At 38.9% G+C, this 21,253-nt stretch overlaps 1 protein-coding gene across 1 annotated transcript; it reads right to left on the reverse strand.

Annotated features, from left to right (window-relative positions):
- Positions 1-13,931: 13,931 nt before the first annotated feature.
- Positions 13,932-20,843, reverse strand: LOC124266651 (fibrinogen-like protein 1). Its single transcript, XM_046701452.1, has 5 exons — positions 20,339-20,843; positions 20,036-20,141; positions 19,393-19,620; positions 17,719-17,849; positions 13,932-15,914 (listed from the first exon to the last, which is right to left on the reverse strand). The coding sequence occupies exons 1-5, from the start codon at positions 20,627-20,629 to the stop codon at positions 15,585-15,587; spliced, it is 1,086 nt and encodes a 361-aa protein (XP_046557408.1). The 5' UTR covers positions 20,630-20,843; the 3' UTR covers positions 13,932-15,584.
- Positions 20,844-21,253: the final 410 nt, after the last annotated feature.

Consider the following 21,253-nt stretch of genomic DNA (forward strand, 5'->3'; position numbering starts at 1 on the left):
CATGCCTTGGCTTCCTTTCCAACCTTAATGGGGTTGCCATCTGCAATTAGTTCTGGGTCTTTATAAATTTTCTATTTTCTACAGAAATGTATACGATTTGTTTTGGATTTAAAACAAAGTTAATCAATTTTCCATATTTTTACCACAACAAGAAATAATAAAAATCATCCACGAAGAGTGATCCACTACCTGAAATGTCCAGCAATCCAAAATAATGGAACTTTTTTTTTAGATTTTGTATTTCCACATAGTGTCGTATGCTTTTTCTAGTATTTTTAACAAATATCTCTGAACACACTAAATGATCAGTGGTACTTCCGTGGTACGGAAACCACATTGCATATCGGTTTGTAGATTGTTGGTTTTCAAGTACAAATCTAATCTTTTATTTATCATGTGTTTCATGGTTATGCAAAACAGCTTGTTCGTATAACATATAATTTGAATGATCGGTATGATCACGTCCAGGTGTAGGTATTGGGCCAATTATAAGCATCAGGCCATGAAGACAGAAATTCACTTAAGTCATAATGTCATATAACATATTTAAAAGTACCTCTAAACAGGATTCTAGTAAATGTTTCAGATGTTAAAAATGTCTGATCATTCCTTCTAGCATTTGCTAGTGCCAGCTTCTCACAACACTACGCAGATACCAGGAGGAATGGGCACCTTCTTCAATATCTCAAATGATAAATTATGCACAAACCCCTTTGAAGAAAGTCCGTGGAAAATCCCGGGAATTGATAGTGCTAGCCAGAAATGTTGCAAGCACTTGTCAAATACCTGTGACTTGGCCTCGCTTTCTAACAAATGTATTGAAGCACGATGAAGCTTGACAGAGATGAATGCTAGATTTAGGACCCTTATCTTTCATTTCTGGATCATGCTCCCATACACATGATATTGGGGTACGTGAATTGATTTTTGATGCAAAATTATGCAAAGTTTCGCAAAGATTGGTGTTAACATGGTTTGAAAGTACTCCATGTTTTATCCTTCAATATCTTGAATGTATACACATTGTGGCCCATAAGGTGGCAACGGAAATAATGATAAGCCTTTTGTCTTGCCTCCCTAGTTTGTTTGCAGTCATCGTTGAACCACGGTTTTCGTATGTGTGGAATTGCAGAAATGCAATTAGGGATACATTCGTCTGCTGGTTGATCAAACAAAAAATGTATAGCATCAGGAACATCAATTAAAAAGTTCATTTCTTGTAAGTTTGTTAGAACACATGGTTTCATATATAAGCTAATGAATCTTAATTATCAAAAATGAAATGAACACAGAATAAGTGCTACGATCAAAGTAAGTATCACTGCAAAGGATGTTTCTTATGGGTTGATAACAAGGACTACAAAACTTGAATTGTATGATAAAGTAACTCTGCTGTTTGAATAGACATTTGAGTACACCTTGACTTGTCATCTATGAGACAATGCTGGTGTTGAGTTTTCTGTTAGCAGAGACTGAGGCTGGAATGCCGACAAAGGAGTCCTTTTTCATCAGTTTGTTGCCTGCTGCCTTTTATTGCATTCGACTGGTAGTGTAGTTTAAGTAAGGGTTTAGATCGCTTTATACGCCCTCGGATACTACAAAAGGGTTCAACTTACTTGTACACCTAGAACGTCACTTTCGTTAGTATGACACGTAATTTATTTACTGTTAGGCGAACAGTGAGAAATGTAATTCTAACTTAATGTTTTCGTCCACTAAAGCACCCAAGGCTGACAAAGAGCCAACCATTGATTGCCTCTCTCCTTTTCTGATAGTCCAGTTTTCTTCTTATGTGGTTGGCAGTTAGAACGACAAAGATTACAACTGTGCATATGTCCACCAGTCAGGGTGATGGTTCAACACATGTGACAGATACAACCCCACAGAGGAGCCACAACCTCCATCATGACATCGTGAAAAGGTGTTTTCAAGGGTTGCCACTTCCAGTATCTCACTAAGGAGAATCTCATGGTTCACAATTCATAATGGATGCATTGCTCGAAATACAGATCTTACACTCGATGGCCATGAACTTACATGTGTAGAGTGTGAATTTACTTTTAGGTGTTTATGCTTGGCATGATCTTACATGGTTTTGTCACATAGCTAATGATGTCAACATGAGTAAGCGGACATTGAATAAAACTGTAGGTGTACTCATCATGATATGGCTGCAATATTGCCAGTGCTCAACTCACTCACTCCCATAATGCCTCATCAAACCAAACTAAACTCTGATATACCTTCAGTATTATTGGACCCAATTAGAATTGATCTTCAGTAACCCATGCTTGTCGTAAGAAGCGACTAACGGAATCGGGAGGTCAGGCTCGCTGACTTGGTTTGACACATGTCATCGGTTCCCATTTGCGCAGATCGATGCTCATGCTGTTGATCACTGGATTGTCTGGTCCAGACTCGGTTATATACAGAACGCCGCCATAGAGCGGGAATATTGCTGATTGCAGCGTAAAACTAAACTGACTCAGTCACTTCAGTTTTATTGTTTCATCGGGTTTTTTTCCTCATCGATAAATGTCTGCTTCAAAATGTCTTCATCTTTGTAAACCTAAATATATAATAGGCGATTGCTTAAAAGACATTTGTTTTAAGATATATACATTGGAATCTTTCACCAAGATAGCTACGTTCCTTGATTGCAGTCATTGGAGAGCTGAGCATGAAACTAACAACCTTTGACCATGCTGTTGTCATTTACTTTATGAACTAAAAAGTCCCCAGGATTCTAAATGATAACGCGCTCAAGTTGATCGTTGTTATCTGTTATCGGTATAGTATGCTGGTGTAAACTGGTTTGCGCTTGCTGATGTGGCTTCTTCATGATTATAACATATTTGGAGCAAAGTACTACATGTACATGGCGTTTTGGGTGGCCAACGAGGACAAGAGTTAAGTACTGGTGATGTCGTGGCTTGTTTAGAAACACAATGTAATTTGGTTGGGTCATGTCACTTGAATGAAGAATCCAAAAAGGTTGAATAAAACACAAGCTGATTGCCTTTCAGGAATAATAACAAGAATAAAAGGTTTATTGTAAAACAATCAACTTACTTTCCACATACGATTTCACACCATTTCTAAAACACTCTTGATCAAACATGCTCATCGATCTGTACCAGACAACCTGATTAATCATATTCAAATATTGATTTCAAAGAAAATGAGAAAGGGGCGTATTATATTTTGTTGTGCATATTAATACCAGACAAGGAGTATGCTTTGACAACCTATGACAATGAAAATATACAAACTCAGCACTTTGGCAGCGTCCCGTGGACACATGCCTCGTTGTTTGTAATCACGTGTAACACTTCCAACCGAATGACTCTCACTTGTGAGTTGCTAGTTTCCAATAAGGTATTTATATTCTCATTTGTGAGTGTGCTGCGGATTGTACAGTGACTATGACAGGAATATTATACATTCGGATTATTCTGTTATTTGGAATTATGCCGCACTGTCGTTCATACATGAAATTCACCCGCACTGAATCTTGTTATGACCCGTCACAAACACCGGAATCATACTACACCATCACCGGCATCAGCGTTCCACAATGTGGAATCATGTGCGCAAGGGATGACAGATGTAAGTCCATCAGCATTAAACGTGACGGGAGCACTGTCACATGTTATCACAATAGTGGAAGGAGACTGTTGAGTACAGGCTGCGACAACCAGTACAGACATTTCAATGTGAGTACAGCAATATCCATTCGAATACTCGTGACAAGATTGGATTTTGGATTAGAAAATATAACCTAGCAAATTATTTGATCAAATTAGTGAACTAACTAGATTTAAGTAACTGATACTTCACTGCAAGTATTGACAAGTTTGACATGGTTTCGTTTTGTTTGTACATGATATGTTTTTGCAACCAGGGCTACCACTCAAGCTGTCATTACCACGGAGTCTTTCTGAATGACACCTATGGCTGTAGATGTTATGGCGGTTATATCGGTGCTTGGTGTGAACGGCTGATGGAAGGTATTTTATTAATGTTTGCAAAATAAACAATGAATTTCTTATCAGGCTTAAAGTCTGGAGAGTAAACACTATCATAAAAGCAGATTATGGCCCATCGTTTTGGCATTTAGTCTGTTGGTAGTGTCGGTTTGACTTAATGCAGATGTATGGTATATTGGAGACTGTTAATATTCTACAGTATTTCTTCCTTTCATTTCAATACAGATTGCTCTGAGGGTGCATCAACCGATCATTACAGAGACTTTACAGAGTCTGATGTGTTTCACATCCATCCCAACAATTCTCGTCGTGCCTTTAGGGTTGTTTGTAATATGCATAAATCGCCGCCTGGATGGACATTTTTCTATAAGCGGCGTTTTGACAGCCCCTACGTGAACTTTTCACGCCCATGGGTAGACTACAAACATGGATTTGGAGACTTCAGTATCTCTGGTAAATACACTTGCTATCTGTAATGGCCATAAGTCTGGCGTTGGGTATGGAGGAAGGAATCACTAATTGAGCATTAGAATGATTTATGAGTGCCAAAAGTAAAACTTTAAAGATTCCCTTTTATAGTATTCAATATTTCAGAGCATTACATTTAACCATTGCAGAATCCATGCGAAATAGAATAAATTCAACAGTTGATTGAGTTTGACTGAATCTGTTTCTCAGGGCAACAACAAAATATAGCAATTCTACAATATGAACTGGAAGGTCGAATTAAGAATTTAGGAAAGTGTTGCAGTTATGAATTATTCAGCTTGATATCAACTGTTACAAGTAACCTCACAGTCGAGAGAGTATGTAGAAATATATGTGCCTTCTTGTTGATGAAAGTAACAGTGAGTGAGTGAGTTTAGTTTTACGCCGCACTCAGCATTATTCCGCACTCGGTGGTCTGTAATCGATCAGTGATCAATCAACAACATGAGCATCCATCTGCGCAATTTGGGAACCGAAGACATGTGTCAACCAAGTCAGCGATCCTGACCAAACGATCCCGTTAGTCGCCTCTTAAGCATATGTTACTATAAGGGTAATGTTATTTTTGAAGGAATTATCATTTGCAGAAGCCCGAGGTCTTCTTCAAATGATAATGCCCTCAAAAATAGCATTACCGTTATTATTGCTAAAATACATGGAATTTGTGTTGAAAGGAAAAAGGAAACAATGAAGGAATTTGACTGTAAGTTTACCCAAATCAACTTCTGACGGGGTTGACTGCCCGAATGCAATTACGTCATCGAACAATTCAAGTGACGTCACAACAGAAAGTGACGATATTCGACCTTGGCCTTTGACAAGACCATAGCCTGCAACATGTCAAACTATGTCAGTGTTCGGTTTTGGTCCATCAACAGTCTTAATAGTGTAATTGTTAAGGTTAGCACCAACAAGAAAGCCAATATTATCGCTATTAAAAGCGGGAATTCGGGTTGCTTTGACTTGTTTGACCCAGAATATCTGCCAGTCGAAAGCCAATTAAGGTCGAATGAACCGTAAGCCCACGCACCCACTATGACGTCATTTGACAACAGAACTGATAGTGGCCCGTCGTTAAGGTTGAGCGGTCCAATATCATTTGCAGCTGTTACTGAAGATCAATATTCTAACCCGGACCTTCACGGGTGGTTGAAAGTAACAACTAATACTCACAAGTGTATGTCAGTTGACTCTTGTTGGTACAGTTATGATCACATGATGATGTTCTGGTGATAATCACCGTATGTGATGTTTCAGGCAACTTTTGGACTGGATTGGACATGATACATCATGTGACGACAAATCGCCCACACAGACTGTCAACATATGTTACGTTTCAAGAAGATAGAAAAGTGAGGAGGGGGCATTTCTATAAAGATTTTCAGGTACACAAAGAAGAGTTCTAAACTGACACGATTTGGAGATAAGCCTCCGATTTGAAGGTTTTGTTTGTTTAATAAACTTTCAATTAAATATGCTATACTATCATTCCAGGTAGAGTGCAATTAACTAACGATAAAGCTTTGGTTCATATCCATCATATGCATACGGTCTGAAAACCAAATGTTCTTTCTAAAATGTTCCATATGTACGACTGAATGAACATTTTTCTAAACGTTCTGAATTCTGAAAACAAATTTCAAAGCAAAACTTCTTTTCATTGTAACAGTCAAAAATTACATTAACATAATCAGTGTTACATTTTATAGGGCATGTAATCAGTTACCCTATTATCTATTTAAGTACCATGTTTCTGCGAGTGCATTGTCCAATCATTGAATACATAACAACCTTTTCTTGTAAATCTCGTGACCACATTAGATCCAAAAGGTTTCTTCTCTCATGGAAAAGTACCTTAAACATGGATGTGATGAATATTTTGTTATTATTAAGTTCAGCACTATATTTGTTATTTTCTGCTTCGTAATTCTCCCTAGTTTTCGCTTTCTGCGTCGAATGCTGTATAAGGTTTGTTGGACGTGTTGTAACTTTCAAAGATTCCCTGAAAGTGAGTTCACCTTCATATATTTGATTTCAGGTGAACAGTGAGAGATACGGTTATAACTTCACATTTTCATCTCGCTCAACACCCGGTGATGACCGAAAAGCAATGGATGGCCTCTCTGCGTTTCTGGGAGCTGGATTTTCCACTTACGATGTCGACAACGACGACGACAACAATGAAAACTGTGCAAATATCCACCAGTCTGGGTGGTGGTTCCCCACATGTGACGACTACAATCCCACAGGGCAGCCACAACCTCCATCAGTTCAGTACAAGACTTCGGATCCCACTCAACTGTCCTGGCCTCACACACTGAATCATAGTGCAATCCAAATAGGTATGTTTTTGGTTGCCCAAAATAATTAAAATTGATGGAATAGACACGAAATGAACGGCTGATATCACATAACTGTTCGATAACAGTTTGATCATCTTATTTCTAATCAGAATAATTCCCAGTGTGACATGTTAATGCGATCGGTTGGTTGTTTAAAATGGTTCACAGACGGGCTGCCCTGATAGATCTAGAATGTTATCTTCACCATGAACCAACATACAAAAACTCGATTCCACACGGATTATATGGCGTTCTCCACAGGGATGCAATTCAATACTATTAAATTTGGATCATATTTCGGTCTACCAGAGTGACGAAAATTCACCACAAGACTTTCCATGATTTCCCTTGATGTCGAACAATATTCCAGTAGCTCTAGCCTATGGTGTCTTTGGTCTCTACATTTCAAATTTTCAAAGATCGTTATACAACTCCTGTTCAGGCGATTGCCATCAGGGTTACAGCATAAACGGCTTCCCCAAAGCTCTGAGAATGTTCTGATGGAGGATGTTTCCAATTTGTTAATGAAAAACCTATTTCCGACGATTTCGCTTTTACCATAATATGTAAAGTGTGTATTCGCGTGAACAATTTATTAGCCTTTGCATGTGTTTATGACGAATGATACTGTTTGGGCAGAACAGGCTCGCAAACAAATAGTATCATTACTATTTGACATTAAAGTCACCATATAATGATTTCTGAGCACATGTTCTTGTTGAAGTCAATATCATAAATCGACTTTAAGTACCTATAATTATTGCAAGGGGTTTGTCGTTATATACTCTCTCACAATAGAAACGAGTATAAGAAGTTTAACTACACTTTACTCTTTATCTTCATACATGGTATGGAATTTAATGTCAAATGGAATTCAAAGGAATTACACATGGGAGTTGTCACAGTATCACTATTTGATAAGAGCTCGAGAAAAGTCAGTTAGTGGGTCACATATGGACGTTTGGCGGCGCTGAAGTCAGTACCTGGTGTGACCACCACAAGGGTTCAGAACTGCGCGACATCGTTTCGGCATGGAACGATTTAGTCTCTGGATCTGATGTTGCTGCATCTTTGTCCTCTCTGCCTGTAGTGCATGTGCGAGTTACTGAAGTGTCTGGGGCTGTGGGGTACGCTTTTGCACCCGTATGTCGAAGGCATCCGAAAGATGTTCGATCGGGTATAAGTCTGGTGATCTGGAGGGCCAAGGCAGCACATTGATGTCCTGATTCTGGAGGAAGTCTCTTGTGACACGTGCTGGATGTGGTCAGGCCTTGTCCGGCTAGAACAGCTCCCTCTGACGGTTGAGCATAGGATAGAGGTGTGAATTTGATCACAGTAGCGTTGCGCTGTCAGGTTGCCCTGGATCAACACCTACTCACTTCTTCTAATCTAGGTTATCCTAACCAAATCATCACGCTGCCCGTGCCGAAACTGTCCATATGGGGGACGCAGGCGACGGCAAAACGTTCATGACAGCGTCTGTACACCCGCATTCTTCCAAGAGCTCTAAGAGAAATCTCGATTCATCGCTGAACCAGATTCAACGCCAATTTACCAGGCTACAGGCATGAACATTGGTGCACTACTGAACACGATGTTGTCGATGCAGCTGATGCAGCATGGGACCAAAGTACAGTCTTCTAGCTCTTAAACCTGCCTTTCGCACTCCGTTCCTGACGGTCTGTGTAGATACTCTTCTCAATCAAGGTATTTGCCTAGCGGTACTGGTCGCTGTAGCTGTTCCATGACGCAGATGATGTACCCGGCTGTACCGGTCGTGCGCTGCAGTGGTACCTCGAGGCCTTCCACTGAGAGATGGGAAATCGTGCTCTGAAAGACATTAAGGATGGGCAATTGTCCTGCTTCCAGGAGACCGATAGCATTATGCCGATTGGCACGACACAGTCGTGGCATCTTGAAATCTCCCAAACTCCTAACTACAGTGCATAAACCAAAGTCAGTGATCGACGTTTTATACTGAAAAATGACACGATGTGATCCCCAATTTCTCGTGCATTAAGTGTTCTGTGACATTACATGCGTGTATCGAAAAGCATGTGAGATGCTTTTGGATATAGTGTTTCAAAAACACCATAGGAATCATAAACAAAACAAACGTTTTTGTAAAAACCTCCCTGTACCAATACACTGCTGCATCAAAATGCCATTTTCGCTATGCGTTTCTTGTTTGAGAGATTATATTTACCACCATTGTGTTACTTTTATTGGTGTTCTAAACTATTACGAATATTTCCAAATGTGACATATAAGTGGCAAAACTGATATCTGATTACTTTGGCTTTTACCGTATAATGTTCCTGTGTCAATTCGGATCAAAACTGGGGCGGTGGGGTAGCGGCTAGTGGTTAAATCGTTCGTTCGTCACGCCGAAAACCCGTCATCGTCACCATTTAGTGATAGTGAACACGTGCTTATGCTTTACATATCGTAAAATAGATATTTGAAAGAAAAGTTTCCTTATGATTGTGGAAAACGTTTTGTCCATGTCTTTACAACCGTTGTATTACATTTATTATGTTTTTAAATGTTCAATCCCAGCTGTATAGATCGAGGCTCATCATGTCAATCACTGGATAGTCTGGTCCCGACTATTTCCGTCATGTAGCTGACATATTGCTGTGTGTTACAAGACGTTGTAGTTGGTGTCTTTATGATCATAAATTAAATATCCATAGCGCAATTCGACACCCTTGAAAGCCCTTTGAACAACAACATATTCAAAAGCTGCGTTTTGTTACGCAATACTCAGCAGTACGTTTAACTGGATATTGACTGATCTTAACTAATGTTTATTGTCGTAGGCATTATTGATCTGAATGGACCAAAACCGTTTGAGGGAGTGACAACAAATATTCGGAAAAATTTACAATATAAATATTAGTTGCTTTCTGAAACATCTTCACACAGATAAACGGAGCTACCCACCGTATTTGAACGATTACATATCGATTAGTTAACATCTTCAATACTTATTCGTTGTTACCCATAAAGTCATATCTTCGTTCCTCAAAGTATTGTTTGAAAGCGGGCCTGCGTGGTATTTTACCCAAATTTGTCACGTGACTTCTTTTACACCTGACACTTCCAGTGCCATTCCGATTTTGCGTATCAACACCTATCACCAATAACATTGGCATCTAAATTTCCGAACTACAAGTAACGCTAGTTCCTCTATCAAACAGTACATTATACTTCTAAATGTTATTTCTGACTGTTTAACTAAATATGTGATAATTGGCTGTTTATGAGGAATATATAATTATTCACTCTCACAACCCTGTACCTAAGATGATTAACAATGAAAACAAGCATGAATGTACATGAGATACACCGAGCTTGATTTCAGTGTTAAACATCTTTTGTCTTTGTTATCCCTCATGTACCCTATATATATCCTGCTGTACTCATTCACCACCTAATGCTTTAAAACGGTATAAGTATCTATATACCGAAACGTAGCCATTGTACAATAAAAAAACTTGATCATCCATAAAGACTTGTCATTCCTATTGCATACAACTTCTAGAATGCCTCTCAAACAGTGCCTTAATGTAAATCGACAATAAAAAATGTTTGTTTGTTACGCTTTGAAATACCGTACCACAGAAAATGAATATATCCATCTATATGTTAGGGTTTGTGTTTCATTGTAGCACAAGGAATATATCTATCCATAAATGCATCTATCTATCCATACATGTGTGTGTGGATGGATTATCTCTGATTATGTAATGTCACGTTAAAACAAAGGCAATAAAAGGGAATATTCCCCAAAATATGTTTTTCTTTTTTCATAATGCACATACATTAGTGGGCATAGATAGGCGAGCACTGCAGCGCAAGCAGCTCTTGTTCAGACTGCCTGTGATACCTAATTCTGATTTAAACCCCTTACCAAAGAGTATAGCATACACATACAATCTTATGGGATACAAAGTGAGCAAATCTCACCAAAGAACCATATTGCTTGTTCAAGTGACATTTCTATACAGCTTCTTACAGATTATTTCATGAAAGTTTCAATGGTCATTTAATACATTTTCAGGATAAAAGGGAGAAGGTGTGTGTGTGGGGGTGTGGGGGGTACCCCTACACACACACACACACACATATTCTGGATCCGCCTATGCTACCCTGCCTAGGTATTATGGGGGACTATGTTTTCAATAGTTATTACGAAGAGTAGTAACATACGAACCAGACTCGCAGATGAAATCACTCTGTTCTTGAGATACCTCATCATAATTTTAAAGCCGAATAATATATCAGACAAACAGTGAAAACAACGGCGGTATAAACAAATTTCAAAGTTTTGTTTTGTTGATGAAGTTATAAGAAAACGATATCGATTTGACCATGACATTTTACAATAATTCAATGTCCACTGTGGTGAGATAATCATTGTCAAGCGTGTAATTTGTGTAAGTGATTACACGTCTCATTACACGTGTGTCCTTATGAACAGAAGTATGTGACATCATATTTATTCAACTTCCACACAACCGATGGTCATGGGGGAAATATTACTGAACTTCGTGGGAATCATGCTATAACCCGAGGACCGTTTGTCCCCTTGAAGTCAGCTGTATGTTTGAAGCGTGTTGTTACATCATGCATATAATTGGTTTAACAATTCTTGTCAAACATTGAAAGAGCAACTTTGTCTTTTCTTAAAAATGTTTGAAAAAGGTAAAGACTCTAGTCGATTATGTATCTGCTGACACTAGGCTAAAATATTTTGAAAACCACAATAGCTATTCATATTTCGAAGAGAATGTAACGTTAAATCTCCATGGTGGCTTTTTCATCTGCAACAACGCTGTTCCCTCCTCAAACAATGTGCGACATGCCTCAAACTTTAATCATTTTACAGTCATTTTTTGCTGGAGGGTTGTCTCATTCAATATATGCATGTTTGCAAGAATGACCATTGTGAACACAATACCCCATTCATAGAACTGTATGAAATTATGTATATTGTCAATGAGTGGATGTGGGTATACTCTACGTTGAAAATAGTCCAGCATTATGTCGGCGGGTTGCATGTACACGAATGCATGTTAACATTGTATGAAAGGTACACACGATGAGTCTTCAACGGAAAAACGAGGATGCTACTCACATTAAGTGTGCACATCGAGATATTATTTGATCACTGTCCAAAACGGCGTGCGTTATCCTGTTTGACCACGGGTTCAATTTACCCTATCCAGACATAGTGAAACAGGTGCATCACTGTGGTTTACGGTAATTCGGAGTAGTCCGTCCTTTGAACACACTCCATGATACTGCATACAAGTACGGCAAAATAACAGATGATTAGAGCGTCTGCCCCGAATGGCGCGACTTGTAAACGCAGACAGTCTGTATTCAGCACAGACTCATGTATATGAGTGTGGTAACGATGTTAAAATGTATCATGGTATCTCAGTGGGTTAGCATAATTAAGCTAGCACAAAGTCCATGCAGATACAAACCGCAACACATACGCCTACACGTGCTTTACATCGTTGTGTGGATGAAGTGAGTGAATATGACTTTACGCTGCTTTTAGCAGTATTGTCACGGCATGGTACACCGGAAATTGGCTTTACACATTGTACCCATGTGGAGACTCGAACCCGGGTCTTCGGAGTAGCGAGCGAAAGCTTTAAACGCTAATTCACCTTCTTGTTTGTAACCCGTGAAGGTCCGGGTTAGAATATTGGCCTTCAGTAACCCATGCTTGTCGTAAGAGGCGACTAACGGGATCGGGTGATCAGGCTCGCTGATTTGGGTGGCATATGTCATCGGTTCCCAACTGCGCAGATCGATGCTCATGCTGTTGATCACTGTATTGTCTGGTCCAGACTCGATTATTTACAGACCGCCGCCATATAGCTGGAATATTGCTGAGTGCGGTGTAAGACTAAACTCACTCACTCACTCTTGTTTGTAAATATGCATGTATGCAAACACATTTTATCAAACGTTAAAGAAGATCCTAACTTGCTTGATAACAGTGTTATCATCTGTACCGAAACGTCACATCCGTTCCAGTAAAGAGGTCAATCCATCAAACATGTTCTTCTTCATCATGCCAAGTTCTAAATGCCATTAATAGGAGTTACGTTTATATTTACAAGGTGTGAAGCAGTGTCTTGAAACAGCTTAATTGTTGTTTTCCTTCTGTTAAAATCCACATAGTGTTATTGCCGTGACGTATGGATAGCAAAGAAAAAAACTTAGTATAAATTTTTAACCACCCGTTCTAGCGTCTCTCTGGGGAAATACACGCCAGTGTCCGCCATGTTTGTTTGTCTGATGGAAGCTGCCATTGTGTTGTCATTGTTTGGGTCAGCATAACCTAAACGCAGTCTACCCAGAGAACCATGTTGGCAAAGCAACCAATATGCGTCTTTATAAACTTCTTTTAAACGTCACGCAATATAGTCTCAACATACCTAGCATTGGCCTAACGAACACAGAAACCTGACCTTTTGATTCATCATAATTGTCCATGAACTTCATTTAGGAAACATCAGAAGAGTGAACATTTAGTCTAACAAAGACTAAATCAGTAGTCTCAGGTTCATGAACGGTTTATCACCTTCTATTTTAGACTGCGTACTGTCTAAGGTAATTCCTGGCTTCTCTTGCTATACGTTATGATCATATCTGTCTATTGAAAGCAAACATACAACGTTCATTGACCGAATATGTAAAGGATAAAACAATCTTTTAGGCAGAGGTCGACAATTTCTAGCGATTGGGACCGGGATCTGAATAGGTCCCTAAAATAGATGGTGGTTGCTGGAGACGGCTATGTTGAATGTGATAGTCAAGCAAGGCAACTTGGGCAATACGTTGACCATCACTCAATTGCTGCTGTCAACGATATCAAACATAGGTCTGTCTGACCTATAGTGGATTATATATTTGCCGGCCGTTTAAACATGTCATAGATAAAAATGAGAATGCGCTATAATACGTGAAGAAACAGTCTTAACAAGAGCTGCTTTAGCCGTTGTCCACACTAGTTCATATTTCCGATGTGTGAAACATATCAATATATAACCACTAATGAACGTGAGCTTCATGAAAAGACACATAAAATGAAATATTTAATGCCATATAGACACATTTTACGTTTCTCACAAACAGCAAGGTATACTTAACAATCACATGTAGTCAGAAGTAAAAACTAAACAGTACGTGTAGTAAAGTCATCCAGAATGAACTGGTTCCATGGAGGAACATAACGGATAACGAAACTGTTCTGAAGGTCACACCGAACTGCAGAGACTCGGAGACAAAGAAAGCAAATATCGATTACGTTGCTGCAATTTAATTTTATAGTTGTTGGTAAGGAAAATATGCTGTAAGCTTTGTCAACTGTCACGTGTCACTGACATACAGGGCTCGGTTTCACAAATACAATGAATGTTTTATTGTTACCCTAAAACGAGATATGATAGACTCTAAGTTTATTTTTCGTTCGAATTTTTATGGAGCCTTTGAATCAAGTAATGCTTTCAATCAAACTTCCATGTAAAAATGAATTCCAAACCACTGATACGTCAATAGTTTCTTATAGATGTTACAGTGGTACATTTACAACCTGGTTCGAATGTCAGCTTTCTTTACTATAGATTGCACACACACACACACACACACACACACACAAACACACACACACACACGTACTAGTTTGAGGTTGCAATTAATTGTGAAGCGTTCATTCGAGATTACATTTCTATCTCACATTCATCGTTGATAAAATCTAAGCTCTGTAAACATATTGGAAATGAACACGGGGTGTACATAAGATATACATATGCATAATCAATACGAGAAGACGTGAGATGGGTGTCGAGAATTGAATACAACTACACAAATTGTCAAATTGCAAATACAGAATGCATATAAAACAAACAACACTTATCACCTTGTAACTGCAGGTTAGATATATGCAGAAACAGCTAAACAATGAGTCCAAATGATGATGGATTTGTCAACTGACGAATTTGGATGCAATATTGTGAGCAAGTTTTAAATTTCATTTTTACATGCATAAACAGCTGAAAAATGAATCAAAATGATAAAATACTGTGTTTTTCTAAAATTATTAAATTCAGTTTTCATTGATGTGTGTCGTGTATAGAATACCATAACTGTAACATGATTATATCATGTACTTGTACTGATCTTGGACCAAACGAGGACTGTTCAAAGTAGATGCTTATATTGTGTGTTCTGTGATGATGTGAGGTTATGTATGACGCCACATTTAACAATATTCAGTTGCGTTGCTTCGCTTATGACTGAGTCTTTTTGGTTGTTTCACGATGAAGATGATATTCCTGATCTGCCAGGGCAGCCTAACAATCAACCATCCATCACTGGGAATTATTCTGATCATCGACCTTGCAGGAACGAACAGTTTATCAACAGTTATGTGATATCAAAGCCATCCTCTTCATGCCTCTCTGACAAACAGGGCGTGAGTTATACAAGACGCATTTAACAATATTCAGTTGCGTCGCTTCACATATGAGTCTGAGTCTGAGACTTTGTTCGTTGTGTTATACTGCATACTACCATTCAAGGCATGTCTGCCTCTGAACATTGACAAACAATCGCCCAATCTGTCCTAACGTGGAACATTGGCAATTATTCTGATCCTGAACAATCCAACAATCGAACAGTATCCAACAGTTCTGTGATATCAAAGTCATCCTGTGTATCCCATCTATCTGCAGTTCTAATCGGCAATCAGGAACATATTTACTCGGGCAGCGCTGTAGTTCAGTGTGTTAGGCCAGGACATTTGAGTGGGGTCCGATGTCTTGTACTGAACTGATGGAGGTTGTGGTTGCCCTGTGGGATTGTAGCCATCACATGTGGTGAACCACCACCCAGACTGGTGGATATTTGCACAGTTGTCACTGCTATCGTTGTCATTGTCGACATCGTAAGTGGAAAATTTAGCTCCCAGAAATAGAGAGAGGCCATCCATCGCTTTTTCATGGTTGGGGCCGGGTGGCACGCCAGACAAAAACGAGAAGTTATAACCATATGTTTCACTGCTCACCTGAAAGTAAACATTCCGACACGTTAAGGAAATCTCTGAAAGTGCGTGTTAATCACACTGATAAAAGATTTCACCTTTCCCTTTCTGTCAAGCAATATTCTTTCGGCTTCAGCCCTGTGTGTTTATATTTCACAATCTTTAGGTAAAGCCAAGCATGCTCATTTAACTAAAAGTTCAAGGACTGTCATACGACTCTTGCTGAGAAGATTTCTATCAAGGTTACAACATTCAAGACCACACTACAACTTTCAAAAGGTTTTATGGTTCACATGTGGACGACATTTTCAAACCTGACGCTTCATTGACAGACACTATATCTGATGCTGTTCCTTCCTTTGACTCATACAATTATTATCGCATTTTATTCAGATATCTTTAAACTTGGCTCACCATTGACAAAATAATGCAGTTCCTTATTTTGACTCATACCATCTGTTCCTGTTGTTATTTTCAAAAACACATTTGTGCAGCCTTTCTATGTGTTTTCCACAATACTTGAGCAACTAATGAGGGAGGATATTCTCTATATTTCGCACACTTTGTATCATGGATAGTGAATAGTGATCCATGTACACATCCTCCTGATATAGTCACATTGTTTACAGTCGAGTGTGTGCAGTTATTTCTCATGGATGTGGAGCTGGTTTTAACGCTCTTAATCTAGTCATGGTCATACACTGTGCGAATAGTAATAATTTAAGGACTTGAAGGGTTTAAATGTGTTTACAGGTGATCAGCACTGGGTGAATGGTCACATGAATGAACTTAAGGTTCATTGGCTGATTTATGTTTGACGGTGAATACATGCTCAGCTAACTGAAACAGACAAGCAAGCACGTGTTATAGAACAAGTTCATGTTTATGTAATATAAATATTCAAACGGAGGTTATTCCCCGTTGGAGATAACATCTCCTTTCTTCACTACGTTCACCTTTGGAGCTTCTTTGCTTTCGTGGGATACGTAAATAGACAAGTGACTATTGAAGTGGTGTATGCCTGTATAAGCATCCCCAAGGACAACCTAGCATATACAGCTTGTTCGGCTTGAACTGATAGGTATTCTAATGCATTGCGTAACCGTGTCACAACTGGTTCGGTCTATTATTATGAAGGGGTGCACCTTTGTCAGTTGATTGTCAACATGTCCGATCAGCCGAGACAAGGTTGCGCTTGACATCTCTGTGTCGAAAAATCGTCAACAATGTCCTAACGTTCTTTAAAAAAGAAGCTACAGATGGTTTAATGTTTCCGATTCGGGCTGTTACGAATCCATGTGTGCATGCTTCGCGCGAACGCAACATTAATAATATTCTCTGCTCCCCTATTTTATGAAGTTAACTCGCCCAGAGGTTTGTGCCATTTGACCTCCCGGGTCATGAATATGTAGAGTAGCTCAGGTCAAGCTGAACAAGCTGTACTGAAGAGGTGTTCTAACAGGCGTACTCAAGTATATGTACATTCCTTGTGATCAGAGGTTCAACATGGTGACATATGGTCATCGTAATTGTTGACTGGCATTTTACAAATACCGTAAATATGAAAAATGTTCCACTACAAAAAGAAAATTCCTATTCATAATCTTTAGAAAACTGTTCATACAGTCGTACATATAAACGATTTGGAATCAAAAGTCGTAAAGAACATTAGGTTAATTTCCGACTGTAGGCGGGGTCATGAACATTACCGTCCTACCTGGAACAGTAGTGAGTATTTTCAAATGATTGTTTATTAAACAAATAAAATTCACAAATCGGAAGTGTATATATCCAAATTGGTGTCTGTTTAGAACCTTCCTTTAAGTACCTGAAAATTCTTGTAGGCATAGGTCCTCAATACCCATTTCCCATCTTCTTTAAAAGAAATATATGCCTTCAGTCTTTGTGGGCGATTGTTGGTCACATGATACATCGTATCCAATCCTGTCCAAAAATTGCCTGAAACATTAGCAATGAAAATATAACTTGATACACGATGAATATCACTAGAATGTCATTTGATCGCAAATATACCAGTCCGCGTCAATTGAATTATTTTTGTCAAGTATGCTAATTGAGGTTTCCGGACACATGTTCAGAATTTCAGCCTAGTCTTTCAGAATAGTCATTTCTTGACTAACATAAATTATGTTTTGATAATGCATATTACGGTTAGATTAGAAAAATACTATCGACAAAGGACAGTAAAAACAACCAGAATATCACAGATGGAGATTCATTATAATGTATTATTGCATTATCTTCAGTAGGGTAAATGTTGTATTTTATTGCAGTTCATACTATGTACAAACGGTCTATAGATTGACAACAACTGAAAGTAGATCACCATACAAGAGACCATTGGTTCTTACGGTTATTTTCCTACGTGCATGGGCCCTGTTTGGATTTACAGCATGCCTCCAGTTGCCAGCGATTTTTATTTAATATGTGGGTATTCATATTGTCCATCCCACATGCATGCTCAAGCGCTTTGTTTTTTTCCCTCTATTATTGGATGTTAATCTCAACGACACGTCGTATTTTTCTCAACTCCCTGGGGACCATACAACTCATGGAGCCACAAGGCGCAACAAGTTAATGTGATTTTCCCATCCTTAAGAGATACCCATTCACAGCTGGGTACATAGTCAAGGTTTTACTGCACGTTGCTGTACCTGTAACTAGGTGTTTGCACATATTCACCATCTGGTCATTTATCAGATTCGTGGGTACTAGATTCTTTTAAGTACACAGGGTTGTGTACTGTACATTAGGGGTTGTGACAATTCTGAAAGAGTCTGCACACAAACTTGACTCCAAGGTTTTTACGCCCGGTCACAGGTGGGCTCGATCCCGGCACCTGGAGCTCGTTGGATCACTAGCCTGGCGTCTTAGACAGCTCGCCCACCACGCCCCTTTTTAATACGCTTAGCTATGAATTATAATGACACACATGTTACGATTAAGAACGTCACAATTTCCCTTGAAAGACGTGGCACATACTCTCTAAGGATGACAATAGTTACATAATACTTATAATAATAATTTGAGATTATAGCTAGTAACGAATCTGTCAATTATAAAATAGCCTTTATCTTTTAATAAAACATATCACTGAAAACCTCACCTTTCAATAAATTGATATGAGTACATCTTGAAATACTACATGTATATTGTGCTGCCGCCTGGAAATATAGTTTTGAACTCAGCCTAATTCAGATTTCTCTCATTGAGTTGTATTTCGTATGAATTTTGCAAGGATTAAACACAAACTCCGAAGTATTGGATACTTTAAATTGGAATCATTGAAGTAAAATTCTTGACACTTGTAGCTCAGTCTAACGCATACATCGTTCAATCCCCCAGTGATAAGGACAACCATGGCTTCTCCGTATATATCTCCTGATCTCATACGAGGGGTTGTGACTTAAAATCTTAACTCACTCATTCATACGGGGGGTACTTTATGCTGAACCCCGATAGCTGGGACAAGTTTATTTACCACTGTTACTGAAGTCTCCAAACCCATGTTTGTAGTCTTCCCATGGGCGTGTAAAGTTCACGTAGGGACTGTCAAAGCGTCGCTTAAAGAACCATGTCCATCCAGGTGACCATCCGTCCATAGTACAAACAACCTTAAAAGCCCGAGGAGCATTGCTGGGATGGATGTGGAACACATCAGACTCTGTAAAGTCTTTGTAATGATCCGTTGAGGCTCCCTCAGAACAATCTGTATTGAAATGAAAGGAAGGCTAACTTTGAAATAAGAAGAATTAATTATATACCATACACAATTATCCGCGTTAAACCTACAGAAATACCAACAGAGTTGTTGCCATAGCACATCATCTAATCCAGGACCATTAAGGATATTTCTGCTAAAAACTTCATTGCTTCTACACACAGGCCGTCCTTTTCTAGAGGTATGTGTATCAGGTAAACGTTAATATGAAAGGTATACTGCTGAAACTGGCGCTAAAGAGAAAACCGAAATTACTCATAAATGATTAATAATGACAAATATTTATCCTGTAAACTATTAACATCAAGACATAACTTTTACTCTCTAGACTTGCAGCCTTGTGAGACTTTCAAATATCAAAACAAATGCGGATAGTATTATTTTGCAACAATTGATACAATACCTTCCATTAGTCGTTCACACCATGCACCAATATAGCCACCGTAACATCTGCAGCCATAGGTGTCATTCAGAAAGACTCCGTGGTAATGACAACTTGAATGGTACCCCTGGTGCATAAAACATGTCATTTGCAAACACTATTGGACTATGTTAAACTTATAAACTCCTGCAAGGAACCTTGGACATGTGAAATATAGGTTACTTAAAACTGCTGAATTCACTAATTGATCAAATAATTTGCCATGCTATGTTATCTAATCCCGAATCCAATTCAAAGTTTTGGATTGAATATTGAGGTACTCACATTGAAATGGCTGTACTGGTTGTCGCATCCTGTACTCAACAGTCTCCTTCCACTATTGTGATAACATGTGACAGTGTTCCCGTCACGTTTAATGCTGATGGACATACATCTCTCATCCCCTGCGCACATGATTCCACATTGTGGAACGCTGATGCCGGTGATGGTGTAGTATGTTTCGGGTGTTTGTGTCGGGTCATAACAAGATTCAATACTGGAGAGTGTCATGTATGAACGACAGTCCGGCATTATTCCAAATAACAGAACAATCCAAATGTATAATATTCCAGTCATGCTAAATGATTGAAATGGTGCGTATTGTACTCACAAATGAGAATCCAAATAACTTACTGGAAACTACCAACCAGCAAAACAACGTGGCGCCTGTACAAAAACCGGGACCGAAGTGTGGAGTTTGTATCCTCAGTTCCACGGCGATTCTGCCATTGCATGTCAGCTCACAATTCTGAAAGCTACATTATTGATGTTGTAGGGGCATTCTCATTGGTTGTCATAGCTGATACATAAGCCCTTGTCTGGTATCAATATGTACGTCACATTCAATTACATCTCCTTCTTGTTCTCACTGAAATGCATGTTTGCATTCTATCACCATATTGGATTGTATGACCAGGTTGTGAGGTACAAATCAATGAACCTATCGGATCAAAAGTGTTTCAGGAATAAAGTGAAATCGCATGTTGAAGTATGTTGATTGTTCTACATTCTTCATTCGAGTGACACGAACCAAACACATTTCACTCTCCGTTCGTGGTTTTCAAATAGGTACGTACAACACCAGTACTCGACACTTCCCCTTTCTTTTATACTCATAATGAACAAACCCTTGCATGCCATTATCTTTTATCGATCACATTCCACTTGCGCACAGTCTTCATTTCGAATCCATTGGATTTT

This window comes from Haliotis rubra, unplaced genomic scaffold, assembly GCF_003918875.1.
Source record: "Haliotis rubra isolate DU_JTF1 unplaced genomic scaffold, ASM391887v1 Scf127, whole genome shotgun sequence".
Lineage (NCBI taxonomy): Eukaryota > Metazoa > Mollusca > Gastropoda > Lepetellida > Haliotidae > Haliotis > Haliotis rubra.

Excerpts from the sequence above, each read along its gene's own strand:
- LOC124266651 (XM_046701452.1), bottom strand. The coding sequence starts at position 20,629 with ATGACTGGAATATTATACATTTGGATTGTTCTGTTATTTGGAATAATG. Across the intron at positions 20,142-20,338 it reads ACCAGTACAGCCATTTCAAT|GGGTACCATTCAAGTTGTCA; the intron begins GTGAGTACCTCA and ends TTTATGCACCAG. Across the intron at positions 19,621-20,035 it reads GTGTGAACGACTAATGGAAG|ATTGTTCTGAGGGAGCCTCA; the intron begins GTATTGTATCAA and ends ATTTCAATACAG.